This window comes from Cydia pomonella, chromosome 7, assembly GCF_033807575.1.
Source record: "Cydia pomonella isolate Wapato2018A chromosome 7, ilCydPomo1, whole genome shotgun sequence".
Taxonomy (NCBI): Eukaryota; Metazoa; Arthropoda; class Insecta; order Lepidoptera; family Tortricidae; genus Cydia; species Cydia pomonella.
This window is the reverse complement of record NC_084709.1, coordinates 5,689,390-5,714,427: the sequence shown is the minus strand read 5'-3', so window position 1 is coordinate 5,714,427 and position 25,038 is coordinate 5,689,390. Positions and strand designations below refer to the sequence as shown.

The 25,038-nt window shown below is 37.3% G+C and overlaps 1 protein-coding gene across 1 annotated transcript in view; it reads right to left on the bottom strand.

Annotated features, from left to right (window-relative positions):
• LOC133519649 (uncharacterized) overlaps window positions 1-25,038 on the bottom strand; it is a gene marked incomplete at its 5' end in the record, with an annotated part of 231,207 nt that overhangs the window by 45,067 nt on the left and 161,102 nt on the right. Inside the window, 3 exons of the mRNA XM_061853696.1 lie at window positions 17,553-17,727; window positions 19,025-19,141; window positions 21,196-21,348. Of these exons, the coding sequence (XP_061709680.1) occupies window positions 17,553-17,727; window positions 19,025-19,141; window positions 21,196-21,348 (445 nt within the window). The remainder of the gene's footprint in view (window positions 1-17,552; window positions 17,728-19,024; window positions 19,142-21,195; window positions 21,349-25,038) is intronic.

Below are 25,038 nucleotides of genomic sequence, written 5' to 3'. Positions count from 1 at the left end.
TTATCACCTTTCATTGTTTTAGTCCGGTGAAAACTTCACTATCACGAGGATTATTACTCGAAAAATATTTTTGTCATTCACTTAGACTGTCGGCCGTCAATCTATAATACACATCCATTCTTTTCATTTTTAATTTTCTTTGAAAAATGTATTAGGTCTGTACTTTGGTGGTTCATATTAACATTTCTTGTGTTAATTACATCTGTACAATGTCGTATGTAAACCACTGTTTACATAAACTATCTAGGCACTGAATATTAAATTTAAATAACTTAATTAACTAAGGCAGAGTTTAGACTTTTTCCAGAAATATCTTAGTTACATTTTATTCTTATGTTCGCTAGATTCTAGCTAGATTAACGGGAAATAACAGCATTTGATTTTATATCTTGGATGTTTTTACCAAATATAGTTTTATTTAGTAATACACTTTACGCTATTACCTAAAATAAAGTTCTGAAATTTACGACACAGCAAGACACGCGATAGGTATATTTGGATTTCTACCTAAAATAAATGAATTCCGCCATGATGAAATGAAAAATTGTTTTCGCGAAAGAAAATCATTTTCTTCTCTCACTGATCACGTTACCCAAGTCACTAACAAATTCGACGTTATAAATAAATCAACTCGACTGTCCGTTAACCGTTTCCGTCCGTCCGTCCCGTTTAGTTGACCTTACTTACTTTTTTGCTTGCGAAGTTTGGTTCTATGAATTGTAAGTTTACGTAATAAACATGGATAAGATATATATTAAAGGTTCTGACGAATTGAGAACTTCCTCCTTGTTACGAAGCCGAGTAAAAAATATGCATTGCTTATATGCAGTGCTTCTAAATAATATGTTGCAGGTACTGATATGCTATGAAATGTGATCTGTAACTTTAATGTATTTGAGCCCGGTCCATGTTGTTCATCTAAATGCGAATATAAGTTGTTTATCTTAGTGTAATTTCATAAATTATAAGTGTTCTTGCTTATTGCTCATATCTATTTCTTGGTCTCTCTTTTTTTATTAATTGTAACCTTGATATATTTCATATTGTAATATCTTGTGTCACATGTATTTTGTAATCATATATACAGTTTCTATTTGCGAGTTCCTGTAATTGGCTCTGTATTACTATCTAAAAAGTTTAATGTATTTTTTATAGCTGTTGGAATTCCTTGTATAAATAAATAAATATGTACCCGGTTTTCACATTAGTAATAAATAGCCGGGTCAGAATTCTTTCGTTATCTTGTTTGGACCACTCAGTCACGCTTGTACGAGGTGCGGTCCAAAAATTTCTGGCTGGAGAAATTTGGCGGCTTAAAAAAAAAAAAAAAAATATGTCATCGCGATTGTCATTTATTCTGCTTTTTCGTGTATGGTTTTGGGATTTCTGTTGGTTGTTGTTTTGATTTCACGGCGTTTTAACGATAGTAAGTCGAAGAATTTTCGAAATGTTCAAATTGGAATATCGCTCCGTGATCAAATTCCTGACAAAGGAAGGGGTCAGTCCGACCGATATAAATAAAAGGTTAGATGCCGTGTACAGGGATACTACTCCGTCATTTTCCACGGTAAAAGAATGGAGTAAGCAGTTTCGTTTAGGGCGGGAGTCCATTGACGACGAACCTCGCTCCGGCCGGCCTGTGGAAGTACTCACCAAGGACTGTGTCAAATTAGTGGAAGAGGAAGTTCTGAGTGATCGAAGACTTAAGACTAAAGAAATAGCGGCAAGAACCGGGCTTTCGAAAACTTCAGTACTTAGGATTCTTCATGAACATCTTCACATGAATAAAGTTAGTGCTAGGTGGGTACCCAAACTTCTTTCGAGCTTGCAGCGAACTGAGCGAAAAGCGTGTTCTCAAGAAGTTTTAGATGCGTATAGGCGTTACGGAAAAAGTTATTTGGAGTCGATTGTTACGGGAGATGAAACCATGGTTTTATACTATAATCCTCTGTCGAAAAGGGAATCGATGGAGTGGCGCCGTCTTGGTGAAAGGCCGCCTAGAAAGGCCAAGGTAACGCAATCCACCAAAAAGATAATGGCAACGGTATTCTGGGATTGTCACGGAATACTAATGATTGATATAAAAGAAAGGAATACCACGGTAAATGGTACTTACTACGCCACCCTTATTGAGCAATTACGAGAGGCAATCAAGCAGAAGCGACGTGGAAAACTCAGTAGAGGTGATCGGCTTCTCCACGATAATGCTCCCGTTCACACCGCTGCAATTGCCAAAGCTGCTGTAACAAAATGTGGCTTCGAGGAAATTCGCCACCCGCCTTACAGCCCCGACCTGGCCCCAAGCGACTATTATCTGTTCTCGAGACTTAAGGCAGACTTAAGGGGAAGACGATTTTCTTCGGATGATGAAGTGGCTCAAGCTGTTTTCGCCCATTTTGAGGACAAAACTCCAGAGTATTTTTTTAAGGGGATAGAAATGCTTATCACGAGATCTGCAAAGTGCGTTGAAATAGAGGGGGACCATATCGAAAAATAAAAAAGGTTTTGTAAATATATTTACTTGTTTTCTTTGTTAGGCCGGACACTTTTGGACCGCACCTCGTATTTCTGTGTTTTAACAAACAAAAATAAAAAAAGACGACTGCTATTGCATGTCTTTTTAGCTGTAGATACATTTAACGTGAGAAAAAATCAAAAACTAAATTTCATTTCATACAAAAAGCTCCATTACGTCACATTGGGGACAATACGTTTCAACGAAAATAATTTTGACCCAGCCCCTCTAATTGCTGCCTTAAAATATTTGCGAATAAAATTCTTCTTCGTACTTCCCTTTCATTGTGTCCAGCTTCCTGGGAGTCACCCTAATTATGACCTTGTGAAAAACTGGTCTCGCAAAAAACAATTCGAATTGTTGTAACCGTTTAAATCAGCCAATCACGACGGCAAAAACAATTGGAAGGTAAAAAATGGAGCTCGCGTTCGGATTGCTCATCAAACGTAGACGAGCAGAGGAGTCAAAACCAGAATAAACCTATGTTTCATTATTCATAAAGGATGAATCAACTTTTTCTCGACACTCGTTGCCAACTTGCCGTGGTTACGGTTCCCTGGGTCACTCTTTAAACCCTAGTTTTATGGCATTTATATCAAATAAATATGGTATTTTGTGGCAGCGAGTGGTAGCTTCGTAGCATCTCACTCTCACGCACTGTACTTACAATGGTTGATCGAGAACTCGACTCACCCGCACTCGCGTAGCCAATGAAATCGCACGCACAGACCAGGAAAATTGGAGGGAAGAAAATCTTTATTATAACGCTTTGTTTCGTGATTAAAATCGTTTCGAGGGAATCATTAGCCTAATAGCGTTAATGAAGAAAACGCCCCTTTTTTAGAAGAATATTGATAAGTGCTTTATTTTAGACCCTTTATTAGTAGGGTCAGATATCGCTGCTGAGATGAAGAACTTTACCTTGTTACTTAACCTTGCGTATGTGTGCGGTGGTACAAAATCGTAGGTGCAATGAAGGACAAAAAAACCGCACAAGTATTATCGCGAGCGCCCACGTTGTGAGGCATCTAACTGATTTACCCAAAAGTACAAGTAGTATCTTGGATTCTTGGATTTAAGTTGTCAAGCAGATATCCGACTCTATCAACATGCAACTCGATTGGTAAATATCGATTTATCTTGGGTTTGAATTCAGATAGTTTCCGATTTCATCTTATGTGGATTGCGCACACACTAATTATGTTCAGAGTTTCGTATACGTATCAAACTTAATAGCCTGACCTCAGATCACTAGTCCATAAGATGTAGCATAAATATATAAGTAAACCGGCATTATCAGGGATGATGGCAAGAGGCCTGATGGGGTGTCTTTAGTTCCTTGGAGCTTGGAACGGATGTTAGTTATCATAAAAGCAAGCGGAGCGGTGGAAAGCACCGAAATATCAAAACGTAATAAATATAACCATTAAAAGGTACCATTTTGTACCATTTGATGTTAAAACTCTAGGTACATGGAGTCTCAGCGAGTACAAGTTTTTTGCAGAAATCGCGAAGTATGATGGTTGATCTAATCAGTGACTAAAGAGCTGGCGGCTTCCTCGCACAACGTGTCAGCATTGCGATATAACGAGGCAATTACCATCAGCATTTTTGGTACACTTTTATTGAAAATTAATATTACTAATATGGTGTGTGGAATTAAGAGGAGTGGCATCTCTTATGGTAGAACTGTTGCAAAAGTGTCCAGCTGTCAGCTATAACTAATAGTTCCAAATCTCACCAGAGTAGCGCTAGAGTAGCTAAGAACCTAGGCGTTATTGACGGAGTGAATTGCGCTGTCTATGATTTGATTTTTTTATTCAAGTACTCTAGGTATTGTAGCGCCACCTATTTAAAGTTTTTTGATGACACTTTTTGGTACATGGAGATTTCGTTCTTTATCTCCACCTTCCGTAATTACTAAGTCTAGAGGGGGTAGTCTACAGACTTCGCCGAATGCAAGTCAACTTCTATAGGGGTAGTAAAGGGGGTGAGATTAATTAAATTGTTTTCAACAGTTAGCAATAGTTTGACGTGAAGTTACTGCATCCGTGCGGCTACTAACTTAGATGCTATTCACGATTTCTGCTATATAACAGGACCATTATACTTGTAACAAACAAACTATTGTAATCAAATCTTGCAAGTCGACTTCACCCTACTTTATTAGCCGTGTCGTTTGGTTATTGTTAGGACATAAAGGAATAATAGGCTACATACATTAAGAAAATTTTACAATCGTTGTTCAACAACTCAAAATTAGTCCAAAAATGCGGAGGCTGCAATTTCTGGTTACATTTTTTTTAGGCGAGTCGAGAAGCGAGGCGCGGCGTCGTGTGTCGTGTTACGTTTTCAAACTCAAATATGTTTAGTTTGAAAACGTAACACGACACACACGACGCCGCGCCTCCGCCGTTTCACACAGTGTGTTCGGTCTAGGCGGATTAGACACCGTGATACAAAATTTCACGCAGCGCATCCGCCGTTCCGTGCAGCGGTGCCACACAGTTTTTAGCCTATTGTTAGTAACCTACTTTACTCGTAGTACAATGACTAAATGGTCCGGTAATCGATTGTCTTCAGTTTTTTACTATGAAATTACATTAAATTCTGTATAGTATTCTCATATTACGATTATAATTTCTGAATTTAAACTGGTTTTTAAATTGCTCTTACGAATGTTCGGGGAAGAACCCTCGTAGCGACGTGGGTTCTTTCCCCCCTCCCGTGGGTTCTAAATGGTCCGGCCATTTAGTCAATATACTACGAGTAAAGTAGGTGACTAACAATAGGCTAAAAACGGATTTAATAGGGAATATTACGCGAAGCTCTGCGTAGGGGGCGCCATTACCACATACTATCACAATCTGAGGGTCTACCGCGAAACAAGAAAATCGATATTTGGTTTGAAAAATGGGTAAGTTCAAATTTTGGTTCACATCCATATCTCTAAGAGTACGTATAAGCAACAAGTACTTGTTTGTACTTTGTTTATACAGGAGATAATATCGATTCCCATCAGGCAGTCCCCAAATATCAAGCTAAGATTTGCCTTCAAACAATAAAGTAACATAGGTCTATTCAAGATAGCTGACAATGTTGCTGACAGGTTTATTACATTTAAGATGTATTGAGACAATGTGGCCATTCCACTGTCAACAGTAGTTTAATAAATCATCAGAGGCATTTGCACCCCTGACCCGTTGTCTTAATAAGGCCTGAGTGGACGCTCGAAGCGGAGCGTTCGGCGGGGCGTGCAGCGTGGCGTCGGGCTCACAAGTGATTTGGCAGCGTGCACTAAGGCCGCTCCTATACGTTTACATTTGTTTAACATGCACGCCGTACGCCCGGCCCCGCTGCACACCCAACTCTAGCGTCCACTCAAGCCTTACACTTACGCGACTCATATGTAAACATACCTATTTCTTCAAAATATTATTTAAGAAAAAAAAGTTGTAAGGGAATTCGGTCTACGCTGACGCTAGAAGCGTCGAGCGTAAAAAAGTTTGTTTGAAATTGCAGCGTGACTATAGATGTGCAAGTTGCGTAAATTTTCTGAAAAGTTGAAAAAGTTCTAGGGAATTTCAGAAAACTTTACAGGAGTGAAACTTTCATAATGAAATGGAAATTTAGATTCGCATACAAAAATAGATGATGAGAGTTTTTAAGTTTTTTTTCTATGTGGAATTTTCGCATTTTTGGAAACTTTTCGATAGCACAACATTAAGCGTGAATGCATAGCCTTCATATAGATTCTGTATATCTTATTTCCACGCCTGATGCAAATGGTGACATAGTGAGTTGGTTTATATTATACTCCTGTTTAATGTTTTTAGGGTTCCGTACAACGAAAGGAAAAAAACGGAACCCTTATAGGATCCCTTTGTTTTCCGTCCGTCCGTCTGTCTGTCAAGACCTTTTCTCTCAGGAATGCGTGGAGGTATCAAGCTGAAATTTATATCAAATACTCAGGTCTATTGTCCCTTACAGCTGTAAAAAAAAATTTCTAAGCCAACGCAATCAAAAGATACAGCCGTTTATGCCGCAAGTTTCCACAAATTTTTGGCACTCGCAAGGGAATCAAAACCTACAGGGTACTTCCCGTGAATTCTTCTTCAGAATCTTGAAATTTGGTGCGAAGCAACGTCTTATAGCACAGATAAAGGAAAAATTGCGTTGCGAAAAACCGTAAATTTTTAGTTACATCATATAATAATATATACCTACAGGTTTGTACGGAACCCTCGGGGCGTGAGTCCGACTCGCACTTGGCCGGTTTTTTTTTAACGTGACGCGCTGGTGGCCTAGCTATATGAGCGTGCAACTTGCAATCCGGAGGTCGCGGGTTCAAACCCCGGCTCGTACGAATTAGTTTTTCGGAACTTATACAAAATATCATTTTATATTTAAAATGGTTTTAAAGTTTTAAAATGGTAATGGCTTTTCGGTGAAGAAAAACATCGTGAGGAAACCGGACTAATCCTAAAGGCCTAGTTTACCCTCTGGGTTGGAAGGTCACATGGCAATCGCTATCGTAAAAACTATTGCCTGCGCCGAATCTTGTGATTAGTTGTCAAGCGGACCCCAGGCTCCCATGGGCCGTGTCAAAATGCCGGATCAACGCGAGGAAGATTTTAAAGGTTTTTTCTTCCCCGCGTTTTCCCGGCATTTTGCCACATTTGCGCACATTTTGTATGTATATCAGTAGTTATAATATTATACCTAAGAGTCTAAATACCAATCCCGAAGCTGTAGCTTGTTTTTGTTTAGCTTTTTGTGGCACGAAAATTTCCTTTTTTTTTCAACATTATATTTCATATTTTTTTTTATCAAAAATATAAAACGTATAACTTCCATTTCAAATATTTTAGTGGGAATCTGAACACTGAGAAAATAGTTTTAACTGTTAAAGACACCATAATAGTTAGTTTTAATTACAGTGTTTCTCAAAACAAATCACCTAACAGTTTAGTCAATACTTACTAACGGCCCGATTGGTAGAATGAGATACGATTACGATAAGTTCTGGTTTAGATAAATTTTCATTTAGATATCGTTTGTATGTCGTATAATTGACAGAAACTCGATTCGGGTAACCAATGTCAATTTGACGTTAGAAATATCGTAGATAGATCTTATTGGGATCACAAGGGAATCGAAATAAACGTCAATTTTGACATGTCGTTTAGTTATCGATCCTTAAAAGATCTTAAACGTGTCTTAATCATTCTACGAATCAGGCCGTTAGCTGGGCCTCACTTATGTAGGATACGCTTTGAGATCTCGTTTCGAAAAAAAAAATGTTTGTAACAATAATTTATGCGGGAATATGGAATAATCTAAGTCGTTTAAAATGTACCTATATTTTTTGCTTGGTTATTACCTACATATATTTTATAATTGAATGTTATATTAAATTTCTGCGAATCTCTGTTTTACAGTAACTTGTTAATTGTTTTAAACTCAGAAGTTCTTGCTCATCAAAAACATTTTCCTTAATTAACGAGTTCTTGGAAAATATTTATTTTAAATTATGCTCTTTTATACTTAAAGCTAATTCAGCAGAATTAAAAAAAAGTACACGTATTTCTTATTTTACAATTATCTAACAACCAAAAACGACTAATTTAACCTTTTTACGTCTTAAAGGAGGCGATGAAGATTGAATCGTGTATTTTTTTTAAATCCTGACCGTTAAAGTGTTAAACAAACATTTTTTGTCGTCGGAGCTGTATAAAAAAATCATTTTATGCAAAATAAACTGTCCTGGAAGCAAAATCTACAAGTAGATAAATAATGTTTTTATTCATACAACATACCAGTCATATCATAGATATTGTTTGAGCCTTTCCCTATCCAAACATTCCTTCTATAATATAAATATAGGATATCGCAGTCTTTTCACAAATCGGATCTCGTGCCATAAACTTGAGTAAAGGTGCTCAACTACATTTAAATCGCAAATCCGAGGTCCAACTTCGAAACTTTGCCGTTTTGCACTTTGTTTGCACCTTAACTTCGTTAAATATTGCTTTTCCTTTGAAAAGGCATAAACATTATATAAACGAACTGAGCTTAAGGCGCGGTATGTTTAGGCCGATTTTTGGTATTTTAATCAAGGGTTTTTTTACTGGGTGCCAAACAAAGGTGACAATTGCTTGCGCTACGACAGCGAAAAACTTTGTGTATCTCTATCACTCTTCCATACTAGTGCAACAGTGACAGTTGCGTTTCGTTCGCTGCGGAGCGTAAACCCTGATTTAAGTGCATGTTTTAGCAGCAAAATTGCATGGGCATTTTATGAATGAATTCGTTCATAACGTGTCCATGCAACCAGCGATAGTCTTTTACAGAAAATAAGCTTGCTAGTGCATGGATAGCTTTAATTCAAGAACAACCTTGGTCAAATTTAGCTTGAAATTGACAGATATTTTTTTTTTATTAATTTTTTGTCTTTGTAACTGGGGCTTCCGGTTCGAGTGCTTTATTGTTATTAGTGATCAGTGACCACGCCTCGTGAATAATTTCTTTGTTTTTTGCTCATTAATATGCACACTTTTTTTGAAGAATATTTTTCGAAATGCTTTATATGTAGGAAATATTCAACTGATTTATCATTTAACCACATATGCTTACTAAGCTATTTATAGTAATCATGAAATAAAAGCATTTTTATTATTGCCATATCCGTTTTTGATGAGTACATGCTAAACGTAGAATGTATGACATGACACAAGGTTTTGAAAATGAGGATATAACACAACCTTTTTGAAAATTAAAGTCTTTTAAATTAAAACAAATGAGTGTCAATTATAACATATTTTTTTGTTATTTTAGGAATACTTACAAACGGTTTTGTTCAAACATTGATATGGTACAAACGTAAAGCCAACAGCCTACTGGGCACCTTTTATCATCGGGCGACGAGCTAGCCCCCATTTTTTACTTGTAGGTAAATATATATATTTATATAAATATGTATCTTTATTCAAGTTAATTTCTTTTTGTATTTGATGCATTTAAATAAGTTAGTGTATATATACTTTATTTAAGTCATTTTATATTTATTTGATAAATCAATTGCCGGAAATCATCATTTTTTTCCAAAAATATCATATGTATATTTGTTATGATGATAGATAATCAGTGATCGGAACTATGGGAGTAAAACTTTAACAAACCTTGTTAAGCGGACATAAAATAGTGCATACAGCCCTAAAAATATTCATGTCCATAGGGATAGGAATAGTATAGTACAATTACAGCCATAAAAATATTTACATTCATAGATATTCGAATATTTTTATGGCTACTTAAGCACCCTTTTTACGTCCGCTTGATAAGTTTTGTTAAAGTTTTACTCCCATAGTTCCGATCACTGTAGATAATAGAAGTAGTAATAATGGCAGTAGATGCTTCTGACGCGTAGTTTGATCCGTTACTTTTGATGCTGCTGTACTTATACCAATAATTATACCCATTTAAAACCACAGTTACTACAACAGTTCGTGTCATCCACGATGACGCGAAGTTTTGTCAAATCTATCCTTTAATAACATGACAATACGAGTCAAGGTACTTGTCTTCGTGAATGACACGATCTATAATTTGGGTCGTGAGGTTGGGTAACCATCGGTAGCGAAGGGCTGGCCTACCCCAGCAGCCATATCGTCCCAAAATTACGATAACTGACCTGCCCATATCAGCCGGGAGCGACCCGTAACAGCCATCGTAGCCGGAAGGCGGACACGACCGAGGCAAGGATTGCGTCGTCGTGAATGACTGGATGAGATTGGCTCAAGATCAAGAAGCCTTATTGAGCTTACTGTGGGACTTAGTCAATTTGTGTAATAATGTCCTATAATATGTATTTATTTAAGATCGGGATAAATGGCGTACTAGATGAGAGACCTATACTCAGCAGTGGCCGCAGTCGGCGATGAAAGGCCGATATGATGATGGGGTGATAATGAAAACCACAAGTCAAGGACTTTACATATAGATAATTAGTTACCCACATATAAAGTCCTAAAAGTAGATGTATGAGAGTACCGACTCAATGGGGTGTTTAGAACCACAGCGGGGAATTTTTATTTCTCGTTGTAAACACTCACAGAATACGCAGAAAGCGAACCAATTCCACTCTACAATTCAAATATTTGCCGCAAACGACTTGCACTGCAATTTGCCTCAGAACTTTCAGTTGAAATGGGGCTGCATCTCGGTAACTAAGCAAATAATATTGAAGTTTTCGGTGAATATGTCTATCATGGAAATGATGAGCGGCCAGTCCGAACATTGACACGTTAAAAATAATCCCAACTATATTATTTAAAATATTATACTGTAAAGCAAATTTCTTATATTTAAAAAAAAAGCCATGTTGGTTTTTTTTGCTTTTTTGTCTTCATGTTCTTTTGTGAATTTCGTAGTAGTTAGTAATAATTCTTTTTCCTCTCTCCCTCCACTCCCGGGTAATATAAGTTGTATTTATAACGTAACATGGAATCAGGTAAAGATAGTTTTCCTACCTCTGAAGCTTTAAGCCTTGAAAAGGTCCCGTAGAAAGTCATTTTCTATTAATAATTGTGTAAAGGTATTTTTGGCCCCTTATCCGTTAACCGTTATCGATATTTTAGACCTTGACTATACAACCAATTATGCAAAAAAACCAAGGATGTAACTATAATAATAATTTAAATTAAATGATTAATAGATAATTTAAAGTCATATGTACATAAGGAACACAAAAAATATTATGAATTAATTAATCCGTTTTTTTTAATAGTTTTCGCAAGCCATTGTTAGTTGTTATATTTCTTGTTGTAAAAAAGCTTGTCTTTTTCTCTTATGGTGTACGGGAGCTCGTTAGCCCGTATATAGCGGTAGCTTGCCTAGCCGCGACTAAAAGCCAACTGTACAATTTGTACATTTGTAAGCGCGGGTTATATTATCATTCGGAAAGTAAACGTTCTTCAGAATAATGTACGTGGCATAATTGTGCAGGTAAACCGTGAAATTAGACAATATGCGGTTGATTACACGCGTGTATACATGTCCCGGTGGCTCGTGGACACGTGTCGAGACATGTCGTGTTGACTTGTAATCAGGAAGCCGATTCGAAGTTTAAAATCTGGTAAGGTTTTGATGTTGAATAAATACGAATTTGATTACGACCATAGTTGTGTGATGTGGACTAAAGTTACCGTAAGTTATGGAACTCAAGATTTTTCGCAGCGCCAGAGAGGCTTAAACTTATGACTTGAACTAATCACGCAAATAAATAAATGCCTTTTCGATGAGAAGTCGTGAACATCGACTTCATATATATTTACTAGACTAGACACAAAAGTTTCGTAGTAGGCGAAGTGAAAATCTGAGTCCATAAAATTATTAACGAACAGGTACACCAGGCACTCCTTCAACGCGTTAAGAGTACAGTACAACAATGCCTTTCGTATTTTGTTGAAATTACCCCGTTTCTGCAGTGCGAAGGGCATGTTCGCGGACGCGAGAGTCCCTGACTTCTTCGCCATTCTGAGAGCCAGGTCGGCTGCCTTTCGGGCGAGATTGCTAGCCTCCAACAATGAAATTCTGTCACTGGTAGCTAAAGACTACAGTGACGAATTTAACAAACATTGGCGAAAACTGCACCGGTCCGAGAACGGCCATTTTTAGTGCATAAGTTTTGTAAATGTTTTATTTCATTGTTTTAGGTTATAAGCATTATTATTATTTTATTTTTATTCTTTACTGTATTTTATGTTTTCTTTTACACCTTTTATTATGTGCATTGTAATATATATATATTTTTTGGGTTTCTTGCCTGCCAAATAAAGAATTTATTATTATTATTAAAAACACCTATTTTATCGTTTGCTTATACCTGGTACCACAGTCACATGTTTGATAGAATCGCTGAGTCAACAAGATGCATCGTCAATATCGTCATACACTAAATATTACCTCTGCTGCTGGTATACACAGAACAAACAGTGAAACAGCCGCCGGCGGCAAATATTTGACTGATAGCTACGCAGAGCATTCAAGCAGGTCTATTTGTGACACAGTCGCGGTGTAATAGCGATGTTTTAAGGCTATCTCTCAGCTGTTTGATGTTTGAACTAAGTGCAATTTTAGAATTCATCGTAGTTCGATGGTGGAACTAAGTGGAATTTTAGAATTCCACACCGGTGGTGAAACTAAGTGGAATATAAAATTCCTTATTGACCGAATGGTTGGACATCGAGGAATTAAACTACATTGTCCTTCGATATCATTTAAAATTCAATGTAACGAAGAGGAAGTAGACCTACGAGTTAAAAAAATTACTTGGAATAAATTCTAAAGGAAATCCTAAAAAGTAATATAAAAATGAAAATCAAATAAAAAATATGGATGTGTATTTTGCCTTCACGGACTTATATAAATCAAACCTGGCTGTTCACTGCAAAAAATTAATGTATATCTATCCAGAGAACTAAATAACACATGTCGGACAAGGCTGTCGTTCCACACGACCGGAGAGAAATAACATACCTATGAGATCCGATCCATATCGTATCTAAATCAAATTTTGGATGTATATTAAAATTAGAATTAGGCCGATATGCACGTGACACGCGTACGCATTTAGAAATGTAACTAGTTCTTGGAAATCTCCGTGGATCATATTATGATTTAAAATTAACGCGTGCGGCAGACCAGTTGCCTGAAACTATCTTCGAGGCGACAACGCGCTTACAATTAAGTTGTTACTTACGCATGTAGAAAATTAATGATCGATTCAGAAATAGGCAGATAAAATGACAATCACATTCATTATAGTATGGCAAATAAACTTGCCAAGTACTCCATAAATATGTGTGACAGCTATACGTGAAACAACTACAAAATAGTGTGAAATACTGCACAAACTTTCATATATACAGTTACAAAAACATCCATTACCTAAGTGCACACGTGAACATTCACCTTTATCCACGCCATGGTTCGTGCAATATCGATGTTTTATAGCAAATGCCCGGCCACTTCGGCAGAAATCCCTACATTGACTGCCCGTTCGGGATTTAGAGGCTGGCGCAGCATTCCGAGTTTACAACGTTTCAGTAAGGTTTCCGAACGTGATTTTGTAGGGATTTGTGCGTTTCTGTTTACGCATTCGACTCATTTGTGGAAATGTTATGCTGGCTTAAATTCATTCCCCGTTTTAAATCTATATGGCTTATAACGGTTTTCGGTTTTTCAGAGAAGACAAAATAATCTATGAGTACTTACTGTTTATGTATCATTATTAAGTCACAACTCTGTTATACTTATTTCTGACGAAGGCAACTCTTTTTGGCTCTTACTTTCTGTAATTGAAATTATAATTAATTAAATGTGAGATGAGGTACCTACCTAATTTGAATTACAACACAAAAACGGAAAATCTTTCTATTTATACTCAGTTTTAGTGATAATTATGTATGCAATATTTTGTTTTGATTAGGAGATAAAACTAATTTACCTAACCGCGGTATTTTTTTATACTCCTATCCGCTATTTTTAGAACCCTTTTAACCTACAAAATATCTCAAAATTTTCTTCTTGCCGATTATTATTAGCCTGCCATTTCGAAACTTGACGAAACTTACGAGTAATTTACAGTAGCCTTAATGCCAGCTGTATACACTCGTCGAGACCCCAAGGTAAGCCGAGAACGAGTATGGACATACTGCTCCCTTCTCGACCCGCTCTTTATCGTCTTGTCTCGCCCTTCTAGTCGTGGTCATTGCGGTCGTTGTACGGCTTTTTTCGCTGTTTCCCGCCATGCTTCTCTATTTATTGCCTGCGGCGCGCACAGATTCAAAGGTGACCCGGTGAGAGCTTTCACTTGGTCGGTCCATCGCATTGAGGGCCGCAATCTGGGTCTTGTGCCATCCACTCTGTCCTGAACAACTAGCCTCTCCATCGCGTCGTCTTCCCTAACGTGACCGTAGTAGCTAAGGATGCGAGAGTGAACGATTGCCGAAAGTCTTTGTGTAACTTTGAGCTCCTGGAGAATTGATATATTAGCTATTATATTTAAAAAAAAATGAATAAAGGTAGATAATAATACCTATGTAACGTAATGAAAACGCGTGTAGTTTTAGTGGTAATACCACATCACTACAATCGGTATGATCATTACGATTTCATACTCACATTTATTTGTAAAACCATTAATAACGATTCGTATTTGTACACTTTTTATTACCTACCTGGCGCATTTGGAAGCAATAGGGTGTGTATTAGTATATTATGTAAAATAACCGGCCAAGAGCATGTCGGGCCACGCTCAGTGTAGGGTTCCGTAGTTACTCTTCCGTCACAATAAGCTAAACTGGAGCTTAAAGTATAGTAAATTGTTAACCAAGGGATGAAACGGTACCTTTCACCCGAGTAAAACAAATAGGCAAATTTGCATAATCAGTACCTAATTAAAGTAAGTCTTTTTACTATGAAGGGAAAACTTTTTGCGATAACTCAAAAACAGCTAAACTGATCATGTCCGCTATAGTTTTCATTGAATGTCTTTCTTAAGCTCTACTTCCACGATTTTTTTCATATTTTTTGGACTTATGGTTCAAAAGTTAGAGGGGGGGGGGACACATTTTATTTTTCTTTCGGAGCGATTATCTCCGAATATATTCACTTTATCAAAAAATGTTTCTTGAAAACCCCTATTAGTTTTGAAAGACCTCTCCAACGATACCCCACACTCTAGGGTTGAAGCGAAAAATAAAATTCACCCCCACTTTACGTGTAGGGGAGGTACCCTTACGACTTTTTCGGCTTTATTGATTTATATATCCATGCCAAATTTCAGCTTTCTAGCACTAACGACCACGGAGCAAAGCCTCGGACAGACAGACAGACAGACAGACAGACAGACAGACAGACAGACGGACATGGCGAAACTATAAGGGTTCCGTTTTATGCCATTTGGCTACGGAACCCTAAAAAGATATCAATATTGCAAGTATCTATAAGTAGTTCGTTCGCGTTTAGATTGCAGTAAAATGCTTTTACCCAATTTAATCGTTGCTAATTTGAAAGTCAAGTTCACAGTGACAGTTGAAGGCATATTTTCTAATTAGGAACGATTTTGATTGGTTACAACCATCGCTAGGCCGATGGAAAATGATGATTTTACTTCATTCTTAATGCGAACGAAATATATCTTTTTTTTTCTGTAATCGTATAAAAAAACGCAATACATCATATTAAAATTCCTTTGAGTGGAAGCTTCCAAATAATTATGTAAGAATAAATTATAATATTTTTTACAGCTTAAGGTAAAAAATGCCGTTAATTCCTGACGACTTTCTCGCAAGATTAAATTCCTTAAGTTTTTAAACCAAGAATGATGTGATAGATCGCTTCGTGCAAATAAATTGTACTTATACAGGTATATTATCAACGTTAAGATGCATTTGCTCCTTACGCCCAGGTGATGGGACATGGTAATGCTCAAGGTGTACCTAGCCTTTACAGTGTTCAGCACCAAAGCGATATACGAAGTCTATATCTTATTGACAAGCTCTGATCGTTAACAAAGAACCAATATAGGTACGTCACCTAGATGCTATAAATAGCAACATTGTAATACTAAAATCCTATCCACTTGGGATCTAGTACAGTCAGCATTAAAAGGAGCGAATCAGACTACGCATCAAAAGTATCTAACATTCTCTAGCAGCTTAATAGACATTAAAATATTTATTTCAGACACTAGGTGTCTATATGTTTGTTTACAACATTATAATCATAATAATACAATATAAATATATGTTAGTAACAAGTATAGAGCTCATTGGATCGTACATGCATATAGATCCAATGAGTGATAAGAGGGCTATCCATCCTATCCGCAGCCACCTTCAGGAGTGTGTTGGTGCTGCCCCATACGCGGTCCCTCAGGGACGCCACCCTTTCTCGCAGCACTGCGTGGAAGCCGTCAGTGCTCCACTCAGAGAACATTCCCTACCCGCTGCAGCGCCAGAGCAGCCCCACCAAACCCCTGAAGGCGTTGTTATACTGGACACGCAGAGCCCTAAATGTTTTTTTGGTGTGGTTGCTCCACAGGTAATAAAGGAATATGTTTCTATACGTAGAACAATAATAAAACTGTAAAATTAACTTTTGAATGCGAACTGAAGAGAAAAAACTCTATTTGGGAAAGTATTTCAGGATGGCAGATACTTTTGGTGGGTTGTTTCGTCAACTACTTTTCGTGTTGACTGTACCCAGCACCGAAGCGATCCGGAGCCTATAGGGAGCGTGCATGAACTATAGGAGGCAGCACATGATCCGTCAGATTTTTGGCGCGAGGCGTAAATGTGATGTTTTTTGTTCCGATGTAGCCCACAAGATGTCAGAACTTACTATGCATAAGAACACACGTGACGTGTAAATGTACATGTTTATGGTTCCGATTCAGGCCACAAGATGGCAGACCCTCCAACGCGCACGGTCCCTATTTCTCGAATGGTATTAGATTGTGTGGTGTGTTGCCATGGTAACTATTATGATTTGACAGTTCGTGAACTAATATTATTAGTCTAATACCGTTCGACAAATGCGCCCCAACGGTCAGTCTTCATTGATGACGAGCTCTGCTCGCTCGCTATACATAGAGTGCACGGACGAGATGCACATTACCTAGATGCTACTAGTAGCCACAAGGTCATATTACACTCCTACCTACTCGGTGTCTTATGCCCAGCATCGAAGCGATCTGTGGTCGCTCCTCATTGATAAAGAGTTCGGCTCACTCGCTATTCACTAAGTGGATAGACGAGATACACGTCAATCTAGATGCCACTATAGCGACATTGTAATACTAAAATCCTGCCTGCTTGGTCTCTAGTACCCAGTATCGACGCGATCTGCGATTGTCCCTCATTGATCACGGCTTCTGCATGCTCGCTCGATATACAAAGAGTGTATGGATGAGATACACTGCATCTAGATCCCACTAGTGGTCATACTATTAATCTAACTACAATCCTACCTGCTCGGTCTCTAGTGCCCAGCACGGACGCGATCTGCGGTCGCTCTTCATTGATCACCAGTTCTGCTCGCTCGCTGTACACTGAGTGCACAGACGAGATGCACGTCAGACGTAGCTGGCCGCGCTCGAAGCTGTCTGGACGCACCATGAAGGACAGCTGGCTTACTGATGCCACCTGGAGAAGATTTTTAATATAGGAATATGTTTTGGGCACGTCAAAATAATTAATGTTTCCTCTCTACCTAAGATCCATCAAGATGATACCTACAATTCTTTTGAGTCTGGCAAAGGAATATTTTATGTGTCAGAATGTCAAAAAATGTCGGACAATAAGAAATTTTAAGTGTATTCCACTTAGTTCGACCATCGAACCACAAGGAATTCCAAAAATTCCACTTATTACGATCATCGAACTACGAAGAAATGTAAAATTCCACTTAGTACAACTCTCAAACCATGACTGGTTCAAACTAAGTGGAATTTTAGAGTTTCTCATTGCTTAATCGCAACTAAGTGGAATTTAACATTTCCTCGTGGTTCGACGATCGAACTTAGTGGAATCTTAAAATTCATCTTGATCTGATGGTCGAACTCAGTGGAATATAAAGTTCTTTATAGTCCGAGTGGTCAGACAGTGAGGAATTAAAATTCCTTGTCGTATTACCTTTTGGACAAGATTGTCGGGCCACGCGGCAGGAGAGAAAATATCTAGGTATCAAAATTCAATGAGGGAGTTGCAAACGTCAAATTTAAGTAGCAAGGGACAGCAGCGGCGCATCTTGTCTTAAAAGTTTTAAAGACAAAGTAAGTCAACTTAGTTCCGGCTTGCCCACAAGCTATGTATGACGCGCTGCAAGAGAGGGCATACCGTCTCTAATAATTATTATTAGGAATATTATTTTATAATAATATTAGTAGATTGAAGCCCAGGTTTCTATGAGTTGCAATAAACCAGGACAAATGTTAGAAACAAGAGGGAGTAGATTGTCACAGTTTCAGTGAAAACGCATTCGTAGAAAATAACGACTTAGCAACTAATTTGAGGACTTCAGAAATAGATGAGACTATTTTTCGTTGCCTAGCCAAGATAACAACGCCAATCGCAACTTAAATAGTGTGTGGAAATAATCATGTTACTTTTCGTACCATCTGTCACTCCGATACATTTTTACTTTTCGTTTGGCTTTTGTCGATTTACGATTGTCATCTTGGCTAAGCCCTCAGGATTTACGTACCGTAGCGAATGAAACCCAACTGTCACTCCCGCACTAATATGGAAGAGTGATAGAGAGAGACGACTACACTACGCTAGGGAGCGTTAACGATTGGTATGTTGGCTAAGCACCCTCTACTGTTCACGATAAAATATTGTGATCTGCATCTATTTAATATACATAAAATAAGCAAACATATAAATAAAAATATTAAATTAAGGATAGTCTATAAGGTATTCTGTGGGGAACATATATCACCTTGTTGGACGTGACTCTCGTGGGTATCGGGTCTGTGGCGTCTTCGTCTAGGGACAGATCAGGCTGTCTCGGTGTCGGCAACACCACTGTGTCCTGGCTTGGGAGCAATTCACCTTCCTGCGGACAAAGAAATTTATTATCCATTACTAACGTAATACGTATCTTGCTCCAAAATGTTTTCCAAAATTCTAAATTCAATTTAAATTTTAAAATGATTATGTTGTGCTAGGTATGTTTATATAAGTATATATGCTGATTTGAAGCAGATCATCATTTCTATCATCCATGATGCAATGAATCTATGTCAAACTTCACGATTGTTTTATTCTTTGTGATATTTAAGAGTTTTCACGAAAAAAATGCAGCGTTATTACAACATTCTTGTCCTCCTGTCATCCTCAAGTAAGGAAAAATTCACCACTTCGAACAAGACTCAAACTTGCGACCATTTGGAACGCGGGTCAATCTTAACCCACTGAACTACTGAAGCTCACCAGAAGCGCGCGAATTTATCAACTTCTTCCTTTTGTTTACACGCCTTAGAACAATTAACTTAATGACACCAGAGTCAGAGAAGTAATATTGAAAATTCACCAGTAACGATGTGCTAACTCATACTGAACAATTTTTTAAATAGTTTAGTTTTTCATGTTGACGTAGTTCTTCATCACAATTCCTTTTAAATATTCCTTATCCACCCCACAGATACAAACAATCTCCCTCAATCAACGCTATTAATGACCAAATCCGTAAAGCGCTAAATAAATACGATAGGAAATGTACTTTTACTAAACTAACCCCCGAGCCGAAGGTAGAGTGTTTGCCGATACAAATTAGAGCGGGGTTCGTTTTACAGGTGCGCTAGTGACAGAGTGAAACGAGTAGTTACTTCTGAGATAAACTTAATATTTAGATAGGAAAATTTAACGTGAATTAGGGTTACTGTTGCAAGAAATTTCAATGTCTATTTACTTTAAAAATTGCGTCGATTTCGTACCCATATTACTGCCACGATCTGAAGTAAAATCCGTCACTTGCATTACTAAAACATTGATAGTAACATCAACCGCGTTAACGGTAATGAGTAACGTAACATTAATGCTGCTGAAGCCGTTATCCGAATATTCTAAAAGAAGGTTAAATATCTAAACACAGCATTATACCAATAGCCAACAGCTCAGTCGAACCCGCGATAAAAGTGGTGGTACGAAGGTCTGCAGGCGTTTTCATTCTGAATTCGATTAATCGTTGCCAGTTATCTATCAAGAGATTGTGAAGGTTTCCAACCTTCACACTACGTACGTACTCGGCACCAGTAAAGATAACTAACTACTACACGTCATTGGCTATATTTTACATTGACTCATTTATCCACTCACTTGCTTTTGGTAACTGTGGTTACCAGCTGTCACTGAAAAATATGAAGCAAGTGAGTGGTTATAAAAGATCTCGCATTGAAAACTACACAGTGCTAGATGTGGATATATTGTTTTTGCATGCATACGCATTCTTTTAGTCACAAAGGACAACGTCACAATTCTAAAAATTAACTACTCCTATCCATCCGCTTTGTTGTAGTGGGTCGTCAAAAGGAGGCTGTAAACGCTTTTAATTCTACTAAGTGCCCCTAAATTTTACAGTGAAACGTGGCAGATAAACGAATTTGGCAATGGGTAACAGAATTGTTTTTTCAATCACACAGGATAACCTGGGAATCTTAGACGGATAGCGGGAACATTTGTTCATTTGTCAAATATGGATGCGCTGCTAACTTGATTCATGTTACTGCGGTGCCATGAGCAATAAAGGTAAAAAGAAAACCACGCTGTTCACTTTTTATGAAGAACCCAACATTGTACAAAACAGTATTGTACATTGTACTCCATTGAGTTCTCCCAGTGGACTACCGTATTTGGTTATCCTTCTCCGAGGTTTTCCTCGTCGTAGTACATTCTATTCAAAGAGTTCGCAAAAGAACCGTGTAGGTTCCAGGGTATGAGGATACAAGCGAAAGAACACACATAAGGCTAACTTTATATAGTTCTGTTTTTCTTTGATTCACGAAGACGCGTGACTTGAGTCGTATTGTCATGTTAATAAAGGTTAGATTTGACAAATTTGCGTGTCATCGTGGATGACGCAAACTATGACCGCATATAATATATTCGTACCTGCACAGTGTCCACAAAAGGGCCGAAAGCCTTCCACGGGCTGAATATGATGTTGTTGTTCTCGTCGCCGGGCGGAGAGCTCCGGTACGGCGAGTCTATGGACACGGCGGGGCTGGGCAGGATGCGCTGCTGGATTACTGGCTTCCCCTGGATCTGAAAAAAAAAAACATATTTTAATTACTTACACATTTGCGGATTTCGGGATTGAAACCTTAGTTCCAAGTTGCCCCTGGAAATCTGAAAAAAATAAAAAAATACTTTATGCTTCTGGAGATCAAATGAGTGAAACACTAGGTATCGCCCAGCATTACTAACCAGCGGGACAATGCGGCTAGCTCTTGTGGGTACCGACGTAGAATTAGTATTTTTTTAGAGAACTAAATATAAAAATTAATTAAAACCATGAGTTCGCATTTAGCATGCGGCGATGTATATTTTCTTTATCAATGAATGTGAACCTTATTTAAAAAAATAAATATATTATATATTAATAAAAGTAATAGTCTGCGAGGAAATTTTGAAATCTACGCCAGAATCAGTAATTTTTATATTAAAAAGAATATTGCAGGAACTCAAAAGAGAGAATAATAAACCAATTTTTTAAATCTGGATACGCCACTGCCTCAAAAAGCAAGATATAAAAATACAAACGCAACTTTTCCCAGTATTTAAATATCATTCGTATCGGGTATTTATTTGACACACATGTCAAAGCCTCTGGAAATGAAATTGGAAGCCATCAATCAATCTGTCAGTTTCAAGAGTCGAACAAGTAAATTAGGTAGCAATTTTGCTTGAACCCGAAAAACATGTTTAATAAAATACAGGTAGACGGTGTATTATAATAGGGAAATGGAGAAACGTCCTTCAAAGGTACAAGTGGGTCTATAATAGAAACCACAGACTAAATGCAACGCATTCTGAAGCGTGTGCAGAAAGTGCTACGTCGCAACACATAATATGCAAATTTACTATAAAATGCTACCTACAAGGTGATTAGCACTATTGACTTGCACCCTATGGCCTATGTTCATCTCTAATTTTGTATTTTTTACAGTTTCGTTTACTATTTTATGGAACAAAACACAACATATGGTAACAATGAAAATAATGTATACTTAACTAATATTAAAACGAAATTAAGTAATAAATAATAATTAATTATTTTATTTCGTATACATGCGATCCATAATATTAATAACTTATTAACAAAACTAGAAAAGAAATATAAAGTAAAATTACAAATGACACTTGCACACATAAAATTAGAAATTGATACTAATAAAATAAAACTAATAAATCAGTCAATCAATCAGTTAGATGGCCTGTGCAGGTTATCCCAATGAAGCTGGAAAGGGTCGCGTATATACACGATTTATTTTGTTTTATTTTTAAATATTTTACAATATATTCGTACATCACATAATATTGTCTTTGGTTACCGCGATAGTCAATCATGAAATAATACTATGGAAATGTATTAAGTCGCGTATAATATACGAGTATATAAAATACATCTCGGATCAGATCGGGACGTATTTTTTATTAAATCGCGTGTAATCAATTTAAATTACATCCCAGATCAGATCGGGATATATTCGGGGATATCGGGGTGATTGGCCGCGACATCTCGACGAAATGACTAAGGGCATGATTATCATTATGTTAACTTTTAATTTTATTTTAGAAAGCGAATAGAAAAGACTTGGTAATTTGAAACGAAATCATACGTCTTATTTTTCAATGAAACTTCTCTCGCAAGGCTTTTCTCGGCGTATCGTAATATTTGTTAAAACAATAGCTTCACGGGGCGCTGAACAAAACACGCAATATATTGCCTGCGGAGGAAGAAAAACATTCAATAAGGTAGAATGAGCTTTAACAAATCCAGCTGGGTAAATACACGCAAAATTACGTATACACGTGATTTTCACAAATACCTACAAGTTACATTTACTCGCTTTTAAATAATATTGATTTTCATAAGTTTCTCAACAACAATAATTATTCTTGCTTGTTACAATATTTTATCGCCGATTTTTTTCTTTGAACAGTCAATAAGTAACTTCTATAAAATACAAAATTAAAAAATATATTCTCTCTCTCGTTCTGACGACCGGTCTGGCCTAGTGAGTAGTGACCCTGTCTATAAAGCCGATGGTCCTGGGTTCAAATTTTGGTAAGGGCATTTATTTGTGTGATGAGCACGGATATTTGTTCCCGAGTCATGGCTGTTTCCTATGTATATAGTACCTACAACACAAGCCTTATTTGAGCTTACTGTGGGACATCGGACCCGGGTACGTCCTTAAACTACGTCCAAAAGAGAGGTATGGGCATTGCGAATGTCATCTCGCTTTGTGTGGTAGGGCACAGCCAGTGGATGTCATTCCAGATCTAGAGCAGAGCCCAACTGGGGATGTACCTCCACCTTACAGAAAACAGCAGCCAAATAACACTAGACCCTACTCATAGTGTTGTGTTCCTGCCGGTGAGTAAGGTTGCCAGAGCTCAACGAGGGGGGGCGGGTTTAGGGTCGGCAACGCGCATGTAATTCCTCTGAAGTTGCAGGCGTACATAGGCTACGGACACTGCTTACCATCAGGCGCGCCGTATGCTTGATTGCCACCGACGTAGTATAAAAAAAAAAACATAAATAGTCAATTTATGTAATATTATCCTTATACTATTTATATTTTTATTCTGCATGTACTATTACTTAATCGCATAGGGGTTCCAAGGGCTCTTTATAAGTCAATGCAACAGTTTGATGACTATTTTATTAGAATATTAGAGGCAGCGACGGAATATTTAATAATGTGCTAACAAATTAGCTACCCATATTACCTACCTGCCGCGTGTATGGACGTGGGATCCTCCCTCGCATAGGGCTGCCACGAACGCAAGTGTCGTTATCAGGATGCTGCTTAAAACATCTCACACCGAAAAAAGGCCTCTTTATATTTTTATGATTTTCAAAACAATTTTCACCCATATTGTTAATTTGTTAGTGTTTGACAGTTTAGGCCAGCGATTGATAATAATAAACATGGTGTTTTTTTCGTTTGCTAAGTTAGGCACCCATCCATCAATCAGCTAAGATTGAAAATGTAAGTGTAAAATATTTATAACTATATATTTAAAACGGCTATTAATTATATCAAATTAATTATTGTTAAATAAAAACATAAAATTAAATTATAAACGTCAGTATTTTAAAAGTTAAACTCAAAACTTAAATTTTACAAAACAGTATTTTAATTAAATCATGACCTACTTGGCTTGTATGAATTAGTGATACAATAAAAAAAAATCACAATCCTTAACTTCTGCGGGAACAATATAGTCCTTAGTCCTTCAGCATACCTGCATGAAATATGATCATTTTCGAGCCAGTGTGATGAAAACGATATGTATTGTTGATGGCAACTTACCGAACAATAATATTTTTCATGAGCCAAAATTCTTACTATAGCTCATATCGCTTGATTTATATCACAGATAAGTCAAAAGGTCCACGATTTAGGACGTAACGTCACGCGGTCAGCGCTAGGGCTGTCACTTGCACACAATTCGACATTAAATTGTGGCATTACTGTGATTATCTTACCACAAATGTTTGTCTCTTTGTTTGTCTAGTTGTGTTTTGTAGTTGAAATGCTATTACTAGGTACTAATTAACGTATCAGTATAATTTATGTCATAAAATAGGGAACAAATTGAAAATGTCATTCGTTTTGTATATCAAATGTAATTTGATACTTGTCAAATATGAATGTCACAGTGACATATTCAATTTAACACTTGATTTGTAAACGAGATATTACATACTTGAAACTGCTG